The following is a 19,001-nucleotide window of genomic DNA, read 5'->3' on the forward strand; positions in this document are numbered from 1 at the left end:
TTCTCAGGAAACTACAAAGCCATGGCATAGAGGGAGATATACAAAGATGGATAGGCAAATGGCTGGATAACAGGAAGCAGAGAGTGGGCATAAATGGGAAGTTCTCCGACTGGGAGATAGTGACTAGTGGTGTACCCCAGGGCTCAGTACTTGGACCGATCCTTTTTAATATTTATATCAATGACTTGGAAAACGGAACATCCAGTGAGATCATCAAGTTTGCAGATGACACAAAACTCTGCCGGGCAATCAGATCGCAGGAGGATAGTGAGGAACTCCAGAGCGATTTGTGTCGGTTAGAAAAATGGGCGGAGAAATGGCAGATGAAGTTCAACGTGGAGAAATGCAAGGTAATGCATTTAGGCAGTAAGAATAAGGAATACGAGTACAGAATGTCAGGTGCAAGTCTGGGAAAAAGTGTACAAGAAAGGGATCTGGGTGTACTGATAGATAGGACCCTGAAGCCGTCAGCACAATGCGCGGCAGCGGCAAAGAAGGCAAATAGAATGTTGGGCATGATAAAGAAAGGAATCTCGAGTAGATCGGAGAAAGTTATAATGCCGCTTTATAGGGCAATGGTCAGACCCCACTTGGAATACTGTGTCCAACATTGGTCTCCCTACCTAAAGAAGGATATAAAACTGCTGGAGAGGGTGCAGAGACGAGCAACCAAACTAGTGAAGGGTATGGAGAAACTGGTATATGAGGATCGACTTAAAACACTGGGATTGTTCTCCCTTGAGAAAAGGAGACTGCGTGGGGATATGATCGAAACCTTCAAAATACTGAAAGGAATCGACAAAATAGAGCAGAGAAGATTATTTACATTGTCCAATTTGACACGGACAAGAGGACATGAAATGAAGCTAAGGGGGGACAAGTTCAGGACTAATGTCAGAAAGTTCTGCTTCACACAGAGAGTGGTTGGCATCTGGAATACTCTCCCAGGGGAGATTATTGCAGAATCGACAGTCCTAGGCTTCAAAAGCAAACTAGATGCATATCTCCTTGAGAGAGGCATATAAAGTATGGTTGGCTATAAAATAAACCAGGTGTATACCTGGCAGGGCCTCCGCGTGTGCGGATCGCCGGACTTGATGGACCGAAGGTCTGATCCGGAGATGGCGCTTCTTATGTTCTTATGTATAAGCATTGCTGACCTACCCGTTGAGGTGTTCTTAATGGTGGTAGTGGTGGCGGCAGCGTGTCAATGTGTTGAGAGGAAGAGGTGGTCTGGGAAATTCTGCTGAGCAAACTCTGGGCCCATTTCCACCCCCCCACCCCTCCCAGTTAGTCCACTCCACTCAACTGGTTCACACACTGAGTCGGTCTTTGGGTGTTGTGCCTGGGTAGTTGTTTTGGGATCTCTTCTAGTGGTTTGTCAGTATCTCCTTGTGGTCCAAGGAAGGAAACTTTGTTAACCTTAGCATTGACCTTCAGAATATGTTTGTAACAGCACTGCTTGTGTGGCATTAGACTATGTAGTGATCGAAAGAAAAAAACAGATCTTTGCACATTTTTGCACTATATGGTGGGTGTATGAGGAGATTCACATTTCCTGCACAGCTAAGTCCTTGTGAAGTTACCTTGTTCTTTATGTATTTGACATCTAGCAAGGTCTCTGTTTGGAAGGAAAGGACTAAGCTTAAAAATGAAGTGGCCAGAAGTTATGGTAAAAGCAGATAGCATTGCTGATTTTAAGAAAGGTTTGGACAAATTCCTGGAGGAAAAATCCATAGTCTGTTATTAAGACATGGGGGAAGTGTCTGCTTGCCCTGGATCGGTGGCATGGCATGTTGCTACTCTTTGGATTTTGATCAGGTACTAATGACCTGGATTGGTTACCATGAGAATGGGCTACTGGGCATGATGGACCATTGGTCTCACCCAGTTAGGCTATTCTTATGTTATGTTCTCATCTATAAGGGCCTTTGTTTTCACTTCTTATTTTAATGTATTTTTTTTTCTGGGAACTTATCAGTGTTTTTTAGAATGGGAACAAAAATGGAAGAGAATTAATGTGTGTGGAATGGGGGGGGGGGGTTACTAATTTCTTCAGCTAAATAATTAAATCCACTTCAACCAGACATAGGAGAACTCACGCACCATTCACACACCCTCCAACCAAAATCGTCAAAAGAAAAAAAACTGTTCGACAACCTCCTAACACTCGACCCCAACTCTACAACCTATTGACCTCGACCACAGACTACAAAACCTTCAAAAAAGAAATAAAAACCCTTCTATTCAAAAACACATAAAACCGAACTAACACAATCAGAACTGTCCCACGCATCACCTGCAACTACTCCATATGTACTTCTGATGTCATGACAATTCAGACATAATTTATGTTATGTTTGGATTAATGGTTACATATATGAGGTTCAATAAAAGAAAATTTTCAGTGCCTGTTTCTATTATGACCATTTATTTTTCATGGTTATTACAAAAAATATTTTTTTACATGGGAGGGTGTCAAAAAACGATGGGCCCCGGGTGCCACATACCCTAGGTACGCCACTGATGTGTTGAAAGGTTTATAGAAATTGCACAAATTGATTTATCACAAGACTCCTGAAGCAGGCCCTTGTGAGCCAAAACACAATCGTGTCAGGTCCATTATAATAAAAGAAACTGAACACCAATTGGTCACCTTTGTTGTTGTATTTGCTGTTCACTGTTGTGAAAGCAGTTTCTCCTGTTTGTATCCTTAGATGACATGAGGCATGATCTAATGATAGCGCTTCTTATGACATGAAGTTATTTATACACTTTGATGGAGCACGTGAGAAAATCTCCTTCTACCCTGAAACACTGTACATTATATACATGATAGATTAGGCAATACAAGAAGCAGATATTGCTAATGAAAGGAACATACAGGGAAGGAGAAAGATATATGTACATATGCATTGTAATATATATTATATTAATCCTTTTTGTATGTTCTTTTTGCCCAACAGTAGTATTATATTTCTTTCAATTTTTTTTTTTTTTTTTAATTATTTATTTATGCGATTTTAAATAAACATACAACATAAAAATGCATTAAGAAATAGAAAGCATATTGCTAATTACAAAACAAATCACTAAATATTATTTCCCATTTGAAATTCAGAAAGCAAATATATTCATAGCAACTTTCTCTATAAGTCCTCAATTAAAGCTGGGGAGAGGATAAGGAAAAAGAGGCACATCTCAGAAAAAAGAAAATAACTTAATTAAATCAATAATATCAACAATGACAACGTCTCGCCAGTTAAACTACTACAATCTTCCACTTACTAATAATTATTATAATAATTATGCTCTTTCCCCCTGACCCGATACCTGTACCTGTATTTTGCGCTTATTCTCAAGAAAAGCCTCCAATTGTTTGGGATCAAAGAAAAGATATCTATTTGACTCATATAATATTAAACATTTACAAGGAAAACGCAAAAAGAAATGAGCACCCAGGGCTATCACCTGAGATCGTAGAGCCAAAAATTGCTTCCTTTTCTCCTGAGTGTCTACACAGACATCAGGGAAAACCCAAATTTTACCTCCCAAAAACAATTTATCAGAGTTACGAAAAAACATTCTCATCACCCAGTCCTTATCAGATTCAAAAACAAATGTAACTAGGAGTGTAGCTCTTATACACTCTTCTTCCAAAGATGTTTCTAATAGTTGTGTTACATTTAAACTGTCCATCGATAGTTCTCCTTGGGAAGAAGATTGTCGTTTCTTCCCCGGCATAGAATAGACTCGAGAGAATGGAGGCACAGTTTCCTTTGGGATCCCCAGAACTTCCATCAGATATTTCTTAAGCAGTTCAATGGGGGCTACAGTCCTGGATTGAGGAAAATTGATAAAACGCAGATTCAACCTACGGGTATAATTCTCCATTTTCTCCATTTTATTCCTCAGTCCAGTCATACCTTGTCCATAAATCAAGGTATTAGATTTTAAATCCTTAAGACTTTGTTGAACTTCCTCTATTTTTTTCTCAAGCTCAAAATTCTTTGCCTCCTGGATGACAATACGTGTTTTACAGTCTTGCAAGGAATTGTCCACCAAAACCTTATTTCCAATGAAAATCTTCTCTAAGCGAGCTACAGCATCCCAGATAGAGTCTAAAGTAACATGGGGAGGTTTAACCAGAGGTGTAATTTGCTGCTCACCAATATCCTGCCGCTGACCAAGATTCTCAGACCTGGAACTCTCTCCGTGCCTCTCCTTAACACCTCCTACGGCACCTTCAGAAACCAGGTGGAGCTCAAAACTCGCTCCCATATTGTCTCCCAGCAAACTGGTTTCTCCTCTCATGCTCCGGATACCGCCCTCCTCCGTTGGGAAATCCGCAGCGCCAATCATAGCCTGCGTGCTCAACGCTTGTTCCGGCAGCGTCACCATGCCTGGGTCAGAGGGTGGAAGTCGCTCCTCCGGGCTCAGCGTGATATTGAGCTCGGGTAAGGCCGCCCCTTCGCCAGCACCCGCTCCGGGGATATTCGCTGTTCGGACCACGAATCTCTCCATGGTGGAAAGGGGAAGGGGAGAGGACTCAGAGGGGTAAGTCCTTACTTTCCCCTTTCTCTTACCCATGTTGGTGTAATTCAAAACACTTAAACAGCAGAAGAAAAGTAAACTCCAACAGTAGCCTTCCTCAGCGTGGCTACCGGCGAGACGCCATCTTAACTCCTCCCCCCTAGGCTGCTTCTTAAGATGGTTTTCCTTTGCCCCAGCTTTCTTTCTATTTTTTTTTATTTAAATTTTATAAGTTAACCATTAAAAGTCTTACCGTAAGGAACTCAAGAAGATGTTCATTGCATGCAAACACTGCAATTTCAATTATGGCCATGATCAGCATCTGTATTGGGCTTGTTTTTCCAAGAACTGCTCCAAACGAAATCAAGACTGTTGCTGTACTAAAATCTGCATTTATCATTCTAAAGAGAAAAATATATACAGTATATATATATTTAGCCAGTGACAAAGTCAGGTTGTGTTCTCATTTGAAATTAAATAGGAAATGACAATGGACAGAAAGGAGAATGATTAAAATACTGTTAGTTTTCTTATATTGACTGCCATTTAAAGAAACAAAATGTATGTCAAATAAGCCCCCTTGGACATTACTAGACAGTCCTACCTCTAGCCTTGAACTTATGAGACCCACCTTTTTCCTCCTTTGCCTCATTGCTGCTATTTTTCAAAATGTTGCTGGCCTTGGGTCAATTAGGAATATCTCCTCCCTCTAGAACCCCCAGAGATATAATAAGAGAGAAGTGTGGGCATTGGTATCAAGCACGGGTAGGGGATATTTTAAACTTTATTATTTGTTTCAGTTCAATCCTGAGTGAAATGGTATGGTGGCCATGTTAGTCCACTCTTCAAAGTAATATGTAGAAATAAAACAAAACCATAAAGTAAAAATTATAAACTACATTAAGTTAGTCCAATAAAAAAAGGTATTTTTTTCCTTTATGGTTTTGTTTTATTTCTACATATTACCTTTCAGTTCAAAGAAACTGAATAAAATGAAAGCCTAGCAAATAAAATAAAACAGAAACAAAAACAAAAACAAAAACAAAGAAAGGAAAGGAAAGGAAAATCCAAATGAAAAAACAAAAATACCCCTTTTATCAAGTGACGTTAGGGTGTATGTTTTTTACTATCGTGACCCTAATGTAGTTTATTAAAAGGGGGGGAGGTGGAATAAGATAGTTCTTACCCAAGGTAAGATCAATAAAGAAAAGTTTAGAAGATATAACATTAGCTGAGCTGATGTCACCGGCTGGTAATATTTATTGAATGATGATGTGGGTAAAATGGAAGGGGGGGACAGAGGGTGAGGGGATTATATGAGGTGTTATCAAGGGTCTGTAGAATAAGGATTGACAATTTTATAAGAGGAGGTAAGAAAAGGTTAATAGACAGAGCTTGTAAGAAAGAAAAATGATTAGGGAGGTTTCTAAGGTGATGGGGTGGAGCAGTCACATGATTGGTTGGATGTTGTGGCAGGCTGGAGTGAATTCTGTGAGGAAAGGGGAACAGTAGAGTAGTCTCTTCAGGAAAAGATTATCCCTCCCTCCCTCCCATTTGTGCTGGTGTTATGTTTTGTGTCAGTGTTGTGGGGTGGGGTGGGGGGTGTACATGTTATATGTTGACTTGGGTGGGTTTGGTGGAGCTTATGGGGTTGGGGGGAGGTGGTCGCAGCTTTGGATGGGGCGGAAAATTGGGTTTGGCCCAGTTGGATCTAGGAGATGAGCAGTTAATAAATAAATAAATGTAGCACTCGTATGAGATACTGCTGCGAGGGGAAGCATGGCCTTGCGTCACCATGGGTCATGTTTTGGGGGAGGGGAAGCATGGCCTTGCGTCACCATGGGTCATGTTTTGGGGGAGGGGAGGGGAAGCATGGCCTTGCGTCACCATGGGCCATGTTTGGGGGAATGTTATAAATTTAAAGACTTAATGGGAGCTAGTTTCGACACCGAATAGCTCCCTGGGGGTGTGTGAAATATGCATTGGGGGTTTGTTGGTTTTTGGACACAGATTGTGTTGTAAGTGAAGATAATATTCAGATAGATAATAAAGCTGCGGCCAAATATTTATTCCAATAAAACTGAGTTGTGTGATTATTGATTGATGGTGATTAGCTTTCAGTTGCAGGTGACGGGAATGCGAATGCTAATGTTAAGCTCTTATGTTAATGATACTTTCCCCCCTCTTTTATGAAATTGCGATAGCAGTTTCTAGTGTGAGGAACCACGCTGAATGGCCTGTGCTGCTCCTGACACTCATAGGAACTCAATGAGCGTTGGGAGTAGCGCAGGCCAATCAGCATGGCTCCCCGTGCTAGAATCTGCTATCGCGGTTTCGTAAAAGGAGGCCTTTGTCACTTGATCATTTGGATTCAGCTAATACACTATCAACTTGGGATACAGGCAGTCCCTGAATTACAGATGCCCAATTTAAGTACAACTCATACTTAAGAAAACGGTTGCAGCTTCATTTGATTTCACTGAGCAGTATTTCTAATGGCATAGACTCCTACACTTCTCCTGCAGCAGATTCTGGAATGATGCATGGCCACATTAAGAACTATGGGGCTCATAAAAAGTCCAAAAACCGGCCTAAGTCGGCACTTGAACAAACATTGTCCAAATACGTCCAAGTGCGGATAATGAAAACGGGTTTTGGATGTATTTCTCAACGACCTAGGCCTTCTTAGTGCCGCTGAATGACCAAAGCTAAACGTGGCATTTCAGGAGGAGTGTCGAGGGCGGGAGTTGGGCGGGCCGTGGGCCATCTTAGACTTAGTCGTACAGCATGTATAACCGAAAGTTATACAGCCCAGCATAGACAAAACTTGGACGTTGTGACTTAGACCATTTAAAACATAGTCTAAGTCACAAAAACCCACCTAAAGTTACCAGATACGCACTGCAAACACATAATACAGACCCCCACATACTACCCCAGTGATCACAGACCCCCCCAACCCCATAAAAATCGTAATCACATCTTTAAAATTCAGCCTCCAGACCATCATCACCTGGTAGCCTGGCATAGGAAAGCCTAGTCGTGCTGCACAGAGGCGTCTTAAGCCATCTTGGGGGTGGGTTAGGGACCCATGGAGAGGAGGACCCATGCCCCTATAATCATTGCATTGATAATAAAACATGTGCACACCCCTATACCCCCAAAACCCTTTTTTATTTGAATATAAATGGCTCCTGCAGCCATAGGGGCTATTGGGGTGGTAGATAAGTTGGTCTAGGGGATTCTGGAGGTGGTTTGGGGGGGCTCACCATGACATATAAGGGAGCTGTAGTGAGGAGATGACATGGCACCCTTTTTGTGAAGTTCACAGCAGTGCCCTGTAAAGTACCCCACTATTTAGGTGCCATGTCTGGGTGTTCATTCCATCACTTTGCAGACCCCTCCCATGTATAACAGGGCTTGTTCTAGGCATTTTTGACTTGGACGAAAAGTTGGACGAAAATGTGGTATAAAGATGGACAATTTAGCGACTTGGATGTTCAGATCAGCAGGACGTATAGTTAGACAATTTTTGAAACAAAAAAAATTTTGGACGTATTTTTTGAAAATGTGTCCTAGGCTGTTGTTTTACTTTGGACTACTTGCAACTTAGACAAAAAGAGACTTAGATGTTCCTTTCGATTATGCCCCTCCAAGTGTGGTTGTGCATGCTGCACCTTAGAGGGATCACCGGCTCTTTTGTCACCTGGGAGTAGAGGTAAGCAGCAAGAATCTTAAAATTTACAAGTTCTAATTTACATACAAATCTGACTGAAGAACAGCTTTGAAAAAGTAGCTCGTTCTTAACCTGGGGACTGCCTGCACTTCAATTACTGTTTCTTTAAACTTGATAGCTCCTTTTCAAGGAAAAAACCCCAAAACAACAAACGTACAAATAGGAAGTCAGCATACTCAGTCGCTGCAGAAATCTAAGCAAGATTGCTGCCATTTAGAGTGAGCTTGATGTTATAGAAAACTTACAAACTAAGCTTCGACTTCTTCCGAAAACAGCTGTAAGAATGATTTTTAAATGTAAAAAAGCATGATAGGGTTGCACCTTTAGATCAGACTTCATTGACTTCTTCTGGGAAAAGCAAGTTATTTATAAAATGTCTTGCTATATTTATAAATCTTTTTATGGTTATGCGCTTGAGCATTTGTGGACCATGCTAAAGAGACCATGCTTGCATACTTTTAGATCTAGTGACCAAAATGTATTGAATTGTCCTTCAATTAAAGGGTTCTTTATTTATTTTTAAATTAAATATTATAGTTCTTTTTTCTTCCAATCTTCAACTATTTGAAGTGAAGTGGGCACTGCTGTGAACTTTACAAAAAGGGTGCCAGATGAACATCTCACCAGAAATCCCTTATAGATTATGGTGAGGCTGCCAAAACCCACTATACCCACCTATCTATAACCCCAATAGCACTTACGGCTGAAGGGTGGCACTTATATGGCAGTAGATTAGGTTTGGGGGGTACACATGTTCCACCATAAATGTAGTGAGAGGAGAAGGGTCACTAGAGTGGGCAGACTTGATGGGCTTTGGCCCTTTTCTGCCGTCATTTTTCTATGTTTCTATGGGCCTGGATCCTCCTCTCTATGGTTCACTTGCCCACCCCGAAGGCTATTTAAGACACCTCTGTGCAGCTCTACTAGGCTTTCCTATACCAGGTGTTGATATTCTGGAGACAGGTATGTACGTTTTTATTCCAATCTTTGTGGGTGTGTGAGGGGGTCAGTGAATACTGGGGGAATGTGTAGGGGTCTTTACTTTCTCTGCAGTGGTTATCCGGTCACTCTGGATACCTTTTCCACACATACCAGTTTTTACATCATTTAACTCACGTTTAAATTCTGTCCAGGATGTCTAGTAAAACCTTCAATTATCCCTGCAGGATGACCAAGGCCCTGTTTTACTAAGGTGTGCTAACCGATTAGCGTGGGCTAAACGCTAATGTGTGCATGTTAGTCTATGGACATGTTAGCGTTTAGCACTCGATAATCGGTTAGCGCACCTTAGTAAAACAGGGGGTAAGTCTAGATTGGCCCACATCTCGCTCTAACCACTCCTACAGATATGCCTCTTTTAGCTCTGGGCACACACAGGGCCGGATTAATGGGTAGGGCCAGGAGGCATGTGCCAGGGGGCCCGCTGAAGGAAGAAGTAACAAGAAGAGGACTCAGCTTTTTTTTTTTTCAAAGGTGACAGGCCCCCAGGAAAGATTGGAAATGTGGGCTCCCCCCTCCCCACCGGAATCGATGGCAACCATTCTGTTGCAAGTGGTGCTCATTCCAAAGCTTCACCTCTGATGCAGCTTCCTGTGTCTGCCTGGGTGGTTCATGTCAAAGGGCAGCTTTGGCCAAGCAGCAGCACTTCTTGCAACAGAACGGATGGTTGCCGCTGATGCGGGGCAGGTGGGGGGGTCTGCATTGCCAATCTTTCCCAGGGGCCCGTCGCCGTTGAAGAAAAAAAAATCAGATGAGTGGTGACTGACCTACGCGATGGTGAGAGGAAGGGAGGGAGATGGGGCCCTGTCTCAGACAGGCAGAAGTTTGAACCTGAGCCTAATGTGGATTGCAGAGGATACAATGAAGGGTGTCAGGATCAAACGAAGCCGCATGAAACCATCTACCAGCTGCAGCGGTGAATTCAAAGGCATGGTGTGGGGAGGTGGGGTAGTATAAGAGGGTTAAAAAGAGCTGTGGGCAAAGTAGGAGCAGGAGCAGCGTGGGGGTGGTCAGAGGTTTGAAACTTCTAAAAGGTGGAGTCATGCAGCAAAAAGAGCCAAAAAGGGTAAAAGCTTCAATTTGAATAAACATATTTGCAGTGGTTGAAAGACATCATAGTAATTAGAGAATGACACGGTGGTGGTTTACCTACGGCTATCGCGTTTAACCGCGGCTAACCCGCCAAAACGGGGAATGAAAAATAGCAGCCTCTGCGGGGACGGGGACAAGGCCATTCACCGCCCCGTGGAGCGGTGAATGGTCTTGTCACCGCAGTGAGGCATCAAGGATCGCGCAGTCCCCGCAGCCCCCATCCGCCCACCGGCTCGATCGTTTAACCAGCTTCCTCTCTCCACCTCACCTTAGTTTGCCAGCTTTCTTTTTCGGTGACCGGCACGCTTTCAAAGAGCCACGCAAGCGTGGCTGCTCAGTATTCAATCTTCTGCTCTGACCCAACCAGAAACAGGATGTTGCAGCAGAGCAGAAGATTGAACTTTGAGCAGCTGCGCGTGTGCGGCTCTTTGAAAGCGTGCCGGTCGCCGAAAAAGAAAGCCGGCAAACTAAGGCTAGTGATGGTGGAGGGACTGATAGAAGGGTGGTAGAAAGGAACAGATGGTAAAGGAGGGAGGGAAGGGTGGTGGTGGAAAGGAATAGAACAGACATTGAAAGAGGGTAGAGAGGAACAGACCCTGAAGGGAAATGTGGAAGGCAGAGTGGGGAGAAGACGCTTGAAGGGAAAAAGACAGATGCCAGACTATGGGGGAGCGGAAGGAAGAAGATGGGTGCTACACCAATTGTGGGAGGGGGTGAAGGGAGAGGCACAGTAACAGCAAATGGAAGACACAGAGAAAAGACACACAGTGGATGGAAGGAATTGAATGAGAAGATGTGGAAAGCAGAAACCAGACAACAAAGGTAGAAAAAAAAATTATATTTATTTATTTATTTTTTGCTTTAGGATAAAGTAGTATATTAGTTGTGTTGATAAAAATTTATAAACAAAGCCCTGCCAGCTGAACATCTCTTTCTCTAGTTCAGCAGCCAGAACTTTGATTTATAAGAAAGGAATAAGCTAAATATTGCAGTACTAAGGCTTATATGGATGCTGCGGGGATGGTGACAGGGCGGTGAATAGGATGGCAGTGGCGGTGACGGGGCGGTGAAAGGGATGGCGGTGACGGTGACGGGGCGGTGAAGGAACGGCGGTAACGGGGCGGTGCAGAGGATGGTGGGCCGGGGACGGTGCAGAGACGGGGACAGATTTTTTTCCCCGTGTCATTCTCTAGTAGTAATCCTCTACTTTTGTTCTGTTTTTGATAGTGGTGTCATTATCATGGATTGCAGTTTGTAGAAAGTCATAGATTGAGGCTCCAAAAGGAGGGGAATCGCTATGGCATGCACTGGGGTTGAGCCGGGAGAGAGAGTGAGAGACGGTGGCACTGGCAGTTAGTTGGGCAGATGATGGAAGTGGGAAGAACTTAAGGGAAAGAGAAAAGGGGGCAGGGCAGATGATGGAAGTGGGGACTGGAGAAGAGGGCAGATGATGGAAGTGGGGTGAACTTGTGCTGTCAGTGTCAGGCGCATATGGGAAAGCAGCAGCAGCGGTGAGGGACCTTCACCTCCTCACCACAGCTGCTGCTTTCCCACATGCTGGATGGGGGGTGTATGTTGGATGGGGGGAAGAAGATAGAGTTAGTGAGATAGTGGAGGGGTGAAGGAAAGGGGTGGCAAGCTGTGAGTAGACACAGTGAAAAGAGGGAAACTGAGGACTGAATAGTAAGAAAAAATTTAATTTAGATGGAGGCAGAAAATAGAGAAAGAAGACCAGAGAAGAAAAGGAAAGGGAAGAGAGAGGAGAGAGAGATGTCAGAGAAGAACAGGGAAGGAGACAGAGATATCAGATCTAATTGGAGAAAAAAGAGAGAGATGCTAAAAATCACATGGGGGAGGGAAGTAGAGATGGAAGGAGAGAGATGCCAGACCATGAGAGGAACAGAGGGAAGATGATAGATGCCAGTCAAAAGGGGGGGGGGGGGTAAGAAGGAGAGATGGCAGGGGGAGACAGACAGTTTCTGGAAGGGGCTGAGAGTGGATGGAAGGAAGAGAATGACAAGAAGATGAGGAAAGCAGAAACCACCTGACAAAGTTAGGAAAAAATAATATTTATTTTATTTTATTGCTTTAGGATAAAGTAGTATTGTAGCTGTTTTGATAAATGGTTAGAAATAAAAAATGATGATCCTTTTATTGGACCCCTTTGTCTTCCCCATGTGCTTTCAGCATCCTTCTCCACCCTCAGTTTTACCCATTTCCCTTAAGCGTCTTTTCCTCTCCACTCCACCTTTCCTCCCTTTCTCTCTCCCTGCCCCCTTACCTTCGTGGCGCTTCCCCGCCCGAGCGACAACAGAACAGGCCCAGTCTGACAAACCTCCCTGCCTTTAACCGTGAATCTAAATTACCTTCTTACAGCTGCTGTAAGAAGGTAATTTAGATTCGCGGCTACAGGGCAGGGAGGTTTGTCGGATCGGGGCTGTTGTCGGTCGGTCGGTCGGTCGGGGAAGCGCCACAAAAGTAAGGGGACCTGGCCGGCTGTGCTGTACCTGGGGCAGACCGCCCCCCTCCCTTGGTTCACCACTCGAGCTACGAGGCTACTTTCCTTCTCGTTATCTGCCCTGCCTGCAGCACAGAGCCGAACGGAAGTCTTCCCGACATCAGCGCTGACGTCGGAGGGAGGGAGGGCTTTTTTTAAGACTTCCTTTCGGCTCTGTGCTGCAAGCAGAGCAGGTAGGGAGAAGAAGAGCCACGCGACTGAGTACATCCAGCCCCGCAGGAACCCCGCGACCCTCGGAGGCGTTCCCACGGGATCCCCGTGACCCTAGGGGGCATCCCCGTGACCCTAGGGGGCGTCCCCACGGGATCCCCGTGACCTGAAGGGGGAACCCGCGGGATGCCCACAGGTCCCGCGGGATTCCCGTCGTCCCCGTGCAGCTCTCTATTAAAAAGTCCCTCGACATGTCTAGAAAATCGGTTTGATTTTTGGCATTTGGACGACTTGTGTTTTAGGTCGTCTAAGTGCCGACTTGGACGGGTTTTTAGATGTGTTTAAGTTTTGATTATAGGCCCCATATTCTATTTTCAAATGCTAATTTCTCTTCAGGAAGATAATTATCAAATCCTGCAAGCACATTGCAGACTCATTGTTAATTTGTACCCACAGAAATAATTTTAAAAAAGTACTTGGGTATATCAATCTCGATTTTTCCATTATGAAGGTGCCAGAATCCTTGCATCAACGTTCCCCACTGCAGTCCGAATGCTGCAATCAGCATGTTGATTCCAATGCTGCTGAATCCATATCTTTTCAGGAAAGTCATCAGGAAGCCAAATCCAACAAAGATCATCACGTGGACATCTTGAAATACTGTTAAAGTAAACAAACATGTATTTCCTCCATACTTTTATGTTCATTTGAGAGGGATTTATGACATCAAGGCAAGGGGTAAGAATACTTACAAGTGCATAGTTTAGTGTATTATGATGTCTTATTACCTCTTCCACTGACCTACCAAGCTTATAATGGTGGTCGGTTTCACTTCGGGGTCCTTTTACTAAGGCGTGCTAGCCGTTTTAGTGCACGCTAAATATTAACGCGCACTAAATTCTAACGCGTCCATAGACTATAATGTACATGTAAGCATTTAGGGCTCCTTTTATCAAGCCGCGCTAGTGGTTTAACGTGCAGAATAGTGCACGTTAAACCGCCGGCTGCGCTAGCCGCTAACGCCTGCCTTGAGCAGGCAGTAGTTTTTTGGCCAGCGCTGCTTGATAAAAGGAACCCTTAGCGCACACTAAAACAGCTAGCGTGCCTTAGTTAAAGGACTCCTTCATTTGCAAGGAAACAGCAATGCACAATAGCCCAACAGAACTTATTTGCATAGCTAATTCACATCTTCTTACAATAAAAAAAAGAATGCAAAATATTATAAATAGAAAAAAAAAAAACCCTTTACTTAATAAGGCTATTTATGAGTGCCCTCCAACATGCGTCTGTTTCAAAATGATCAAACTCCTAGAAGGACTGATTTATGAGATCCTTTTACTAACCCAGCATGCTCCCTGTGACTCTGGGCAAGTCTTTGTGACACAGAAACGCTGGTTTGCGATCTGAGTAAAATGTATAAGAATTGATGAACTCTGGCACACCCTGAGGTGGCCTTGACACCGTTGGTATCGCCGCTCTTCAACAGTGAGATAAGTATCTCGCGATATTGAGAAAGTTTTCTAAAGCTATGCTTGAAATTTAAATGCTTGAAAATGAAACAGTGTGGAAGTTTTTTTATGCTAATTAGGTTCCTGGATCCTGATGCTACATATTTTTTAACTTTTTGGTTCATTGGAGGGGGCTCTAAGGCTGTTTCCTCCCACTTTCAATTTTTACAAGCCATACACAATGCAATATGGGTTTTCTACGTAATGAAAAATAATTATATGTTTAATCACTCCTTCATTGCATGTTTTAAAAGAATAGAACAATATGTTATCAGAGTAACCAAGTCACTTAACATGCTATTAGCCCAGGTACCACAGTTAGATTGTGAGTCTGCCAGAGCAGATAGGGAAAATATTTAAGAGTAACTGATTACTATTCAATGTCCTGTATTTTAAACCACTTTGGCTGAATCTTTTCATGAAAAGGAGTTAATAAATCTCAATTTAAAAAACACCCGTTGTGATAAGTGACCTCAGCGTACTTTTACATGGGTGTTTCCTGCACACTAAGGCCATTTTTACCACAGCCAAAAAATGGTTGATTTTTCTATTTTTTAAATTAATGGCCATGCACTTATTATGCCACTAGCACACTGCCATTAAAAATATTAACATATGAGCACTTACTGACACCTATTTTGTAAGTGGAAGGGCACATGCACTAATCCAGCACTAATCTACACACAGTAATATAGATGTGTTAACTGATTAGCCCATAAGTGCCTATTCTCTACCCCAGGCACATCCCCCGCAATTACAATAAAATATTTTTTTAGTGTGTGCAAACTGCTTCACAGCTTTGAAAATTACAGCAGGACATTTTGATTTGAAAATTACCACGCATGCTGCACTCAGTATGGTAGGAGGAAGTGGGCATCCCTCTTGCTGTTTTGCTGCCTCGGGGGGAGGGGGGAGGCCGGTTCCCGGTGCTGGTACTGGTTCATCAGGGGGACATCGGGGAGGGCAGATATTGTCCATATGTAACACACACAGCATCTGTGTCCTTTTCTTTCTTTTTTTTTTTTAAAAAAGGCTAAACTATGGTTAGACAGGTAGGCAAAAGGTCTTGACCAGTCGCTTTTTTGGATTTCTAAAACCCCAGGTGTTTGGGGTATTTTTATGTGCATAGCCAAGTGATGTTAGTGCATCAATCACTTGGCTAGTTTGCATGGGGTTTTGGCAAATTTTTATGTCTAGATCGGAAAATGGGCGAGCGAGGGGAAAAACATGTGGTGAGCCGTTTTGTGCATCAGGTCATCACTAAAGCAGTCAAAACTGGTTTAGCGATGATCGCTGATTTTAGTGCATCTGGGTCTAAGCCATTTTAAGCTGCAGTAAGGGCATGCTAGCACTTACCATAGCTTGGTAGCCAGATCCCGAAATCAAGATTTTCTCACATTTATACATTTGATCGGTAACCGCTTTGATTTTATTTGAAAGGCAGCCTATGAAATGCTCAATAAACTAAACTAACCTGACTCTTTGCTCAGACATTCAAAAAACAATCTATAACCAGTGGCCTAAATTTAAGTGCCTGTTGCACACTTAAATACATAAAATATTAGTATTTATGCACATAAATAGCAGTGGAGTGACCAACTGCTATTCTATGATCATGTGATAAAATGGCTTAGTGTGTAACTCTAAGGGGTATTTACAGGCGAGGGGTAAGGGCAGGGCAGAGGTGGGGGGGCTGATATTTACATTTTAACCTATAGAATACTTTGCATAACCCTCATAAATGTAGCGTTTAGGTGCTACTATTTATGCTAGCCATAGACCTGGAGTAAATGTAATTTTTAAAAAATATGATGCCATATCAGATTATTATCGCAAACTTCACTGGCTACCAAGAAATGCAGAAATAACATTCCAAGCTATCATGCATAATGTTTCATTCCCTTCATGCTAACACATCAGAGTCAATAATCCACCTTTTCTAAATCCTTTTTCCTCATCTTCTAGAACCCACGAAACACACCAAATGATCATTCCATCCTCCAAAGGAGTCAAATACAAGCAATTATTTAACTCCCTATTCACATACATAACTACTAGAACCTGGAATGGCCTATCTATGTCTGTCAGAACTGAGGCGAATTACCTCAGATTTTTGAAAAAAAAAAATCAAAATATTCCTATTTGACAGATCCTTACGACCAGCAATATAACTTATTCATTAACCCATGAAAAGCATTCAGTTGTCTCAGTCATGGCATTCAACCACTTAACTCTCTCTAGCACACTAATATCACTGTAAACCTACTCTACAGTACTGACTCAGTATTTACTTGTGTGACTTATTTATTTATTTAATTCGATGTATATCCCGTCCTTCCCAGGGAGCCTAGAACAGTTTACATGGTAACTTACATAACAACAAACAAGACATATAACAATTAACAACAGGGAACGGAAGACTAAGGCTCTAGGGCACCGTGTAGTATGTATAGTTCAATTGTTCTGGATTAGCAGAGCCTGAAACATGCACAGTCAGTGTGTGCACAGGGAGAGAGTCAATTGATCATCTATTAGGAATACAGTGGTTTGGGTATAACAGTCTGAATGCTAGCTTATCCTGAGGGGTCAGGTAAAGAGGTAGATTTTTATTGCTTTCCTAAAGCTCAAAAGTCCATCAAGGGATTTGATGTTAGGAGGTAACTGATTGTAATTATCATGTCCATGATTCTGTAATTTCCCCATGTGCTATATGGGTCTCTTTGCTTGTAAATCACCTTGAAACTGTTCTGGAAATGTGTGATATAGAAAATCAGATTAGCCTAGATGTTGGTGTAAACCTATGCTAGCATTCTACTGTATAACTGCAATTATACCTGTATGCGGTATATAAATTTTTTAAATAAATAAATAAGTAATATAGGCTTACAGCCTGTGTAAAGTAGGTGCCTAAAGTGTGGAGCCCAGTTATAGAATTTTCTCCAGTGTTTTTATTTTTAGGTTATTCTGTTTTTTAATGTATTCTGGTGTTCTATTACAGATTTAGAATCTGCACATGTCTGTTTTTGATATGCATGCAGTTTGTTTTTGTTTTGGTCATATTATTGCCTTGTTCTTTACTGATTATTGATATTCTCTTGCACTCTGTGTTGATTTCTCAGAAACGTGGCCTATAAATCAGAAACACAATCATATAAATAAATAAAAATTGAAGAGACAAGGCAGGAGAACTTCAGGACCTTTATAGAGCAATGGTCAGACCACACTTGGAATACTGTGTACAACATTGGTCTCCCAACCTAAAGAAGGATATAAAACTGCTGGAGAGGGTGCAGAGACGAGCAACGAAACTAATAAGAGGTATGGAGAAATTGGAATATGAGGAACGACTCAAGAAACTAGGATTGTTCTCCCTTGAGAAGAGGAGGCTGCGAGGGGACATGATAGAGACGTTCAAAATACTGAAAGACATCGATAAAATAGAGCAGAAAAACAAATTATTTACATTGTCCAATGTGACACGGACAAGAGGACATGGTTTGAAGCTAAGGGGTGACAAGTCCAGGACAAATGTCAGGAAGTTCTGCTTTACGCAGCGAGTGGTGGACGCATGGAATGCTCTTCCACAGGAGGTTATTAAGGAATCCACTGTGCTAGGATTCAAAGGCAAATTAGATGCACATCTCCTTATGAGAGGCATAGAGGGATATGGGTGATTAGAACAATCAGGTGTATACCTGACTGGGCCTCCGCGTGTGCGGATCGCCGGACTCGATGGACCATGGGTCTGATCCGGAGATGGCAATTCTTATGTTCTTATGTTCTTATGTACCTGCCTCTGCTTCCTTTCCTCAGGCCTCGCCCTTCCTATTTCCTTTGCAGGTCAATCCTAGCTCCTGCAGCTCTCTTGATCCTTCCACCATCCAAGCATTAGCAGGCTGATTGAGAAACTAATCTATCTTCTTCTCTCTGCCTTCACTCTGCTAACAGTGAAAGTGACTATCTAGTCTTTAGAGATTAACTTTTGTCAAATTTTGAAAATGGATTTGCTTTACTAACTTTCTAGCATGAAAATGTGAGAGCAAGTTTCAAGGTTATCTAAGCGGTTTTACAATCAGGTACTCAAGCATTTTCCCTATCTGTCCCGGTGGGCTCACAATATAACATACCTACAGTATAAGATCTGGAGCAGAGGCTGACTGAATTTTGTTTTGGGTTTCAATTATGGCACCGGAATTGGTCCAATCCTTTTCTGCCTGGCTTTGTTTGAACATGACCATGTGTTTTCAGTGGAAGCTGAATATTTTGTGCTTTGTCCCATTTGTTGCTCTTCCTCTTGAGCTCCCCTACTCCAGTCCCTGGTGGTCTAAGCATATAGTTGAGGCAGGAGTGATCCCCAGTTACTCTTATACTGAGCCCTACCCATGCTGTCTAAGTAGCAGGAAGTTGATGGGATGCTCCAGCTGCCGATGCTGGCACTTCTGCACATACTCAGTTCATGCAATTG

The 19,001-nt window shown here is 42.7% G+C and overlaps 1 protein-coding gene across 2 annotated transcripts in view; it reads right to left on the reverse strand.

Moving 5' to 3' along the window:
• The window catches only part of RHAG (Rh associated glycoprotein), a 112,672-nt gene that overhangs the window by 67,892 nt on the left and 25,779 nt on the right, over positions 1-19,001 (reverse strand). For both annotated transcript variants that reach the window (XM_033939515.1, XM_033939514.1), the window contains exons 2-3: positions 13,505-13,688; positions 4,787-4,934 (exon numbers count right to left, since the gene is read on the reverse strand). In XM_033939515.1, coding sequence (XP_033795406.1) covers positions 4,787-4,934; positions 13,505-13,688 — 332 coding nt within the window. The remainder of the gene's footprint in view (positions 1-4,786; positions 4,935-13,504; positions 13,689-19,001) is intronic.

Source organism: Geotrypetes seraphini, chromosome 3 (genome assembly GCF_902459505.1).
Source record: "Geotrypetes seraphini chromosome 3, aGeoSer1.1, whole genome shotgun sequence".
Lineage (NCBI taxonomy): Eukaryota > Metazoa > Chordata > Amphibia > Gymnophiona > Dermophiidae > Geotrypetes > Geotrypetes seraphini.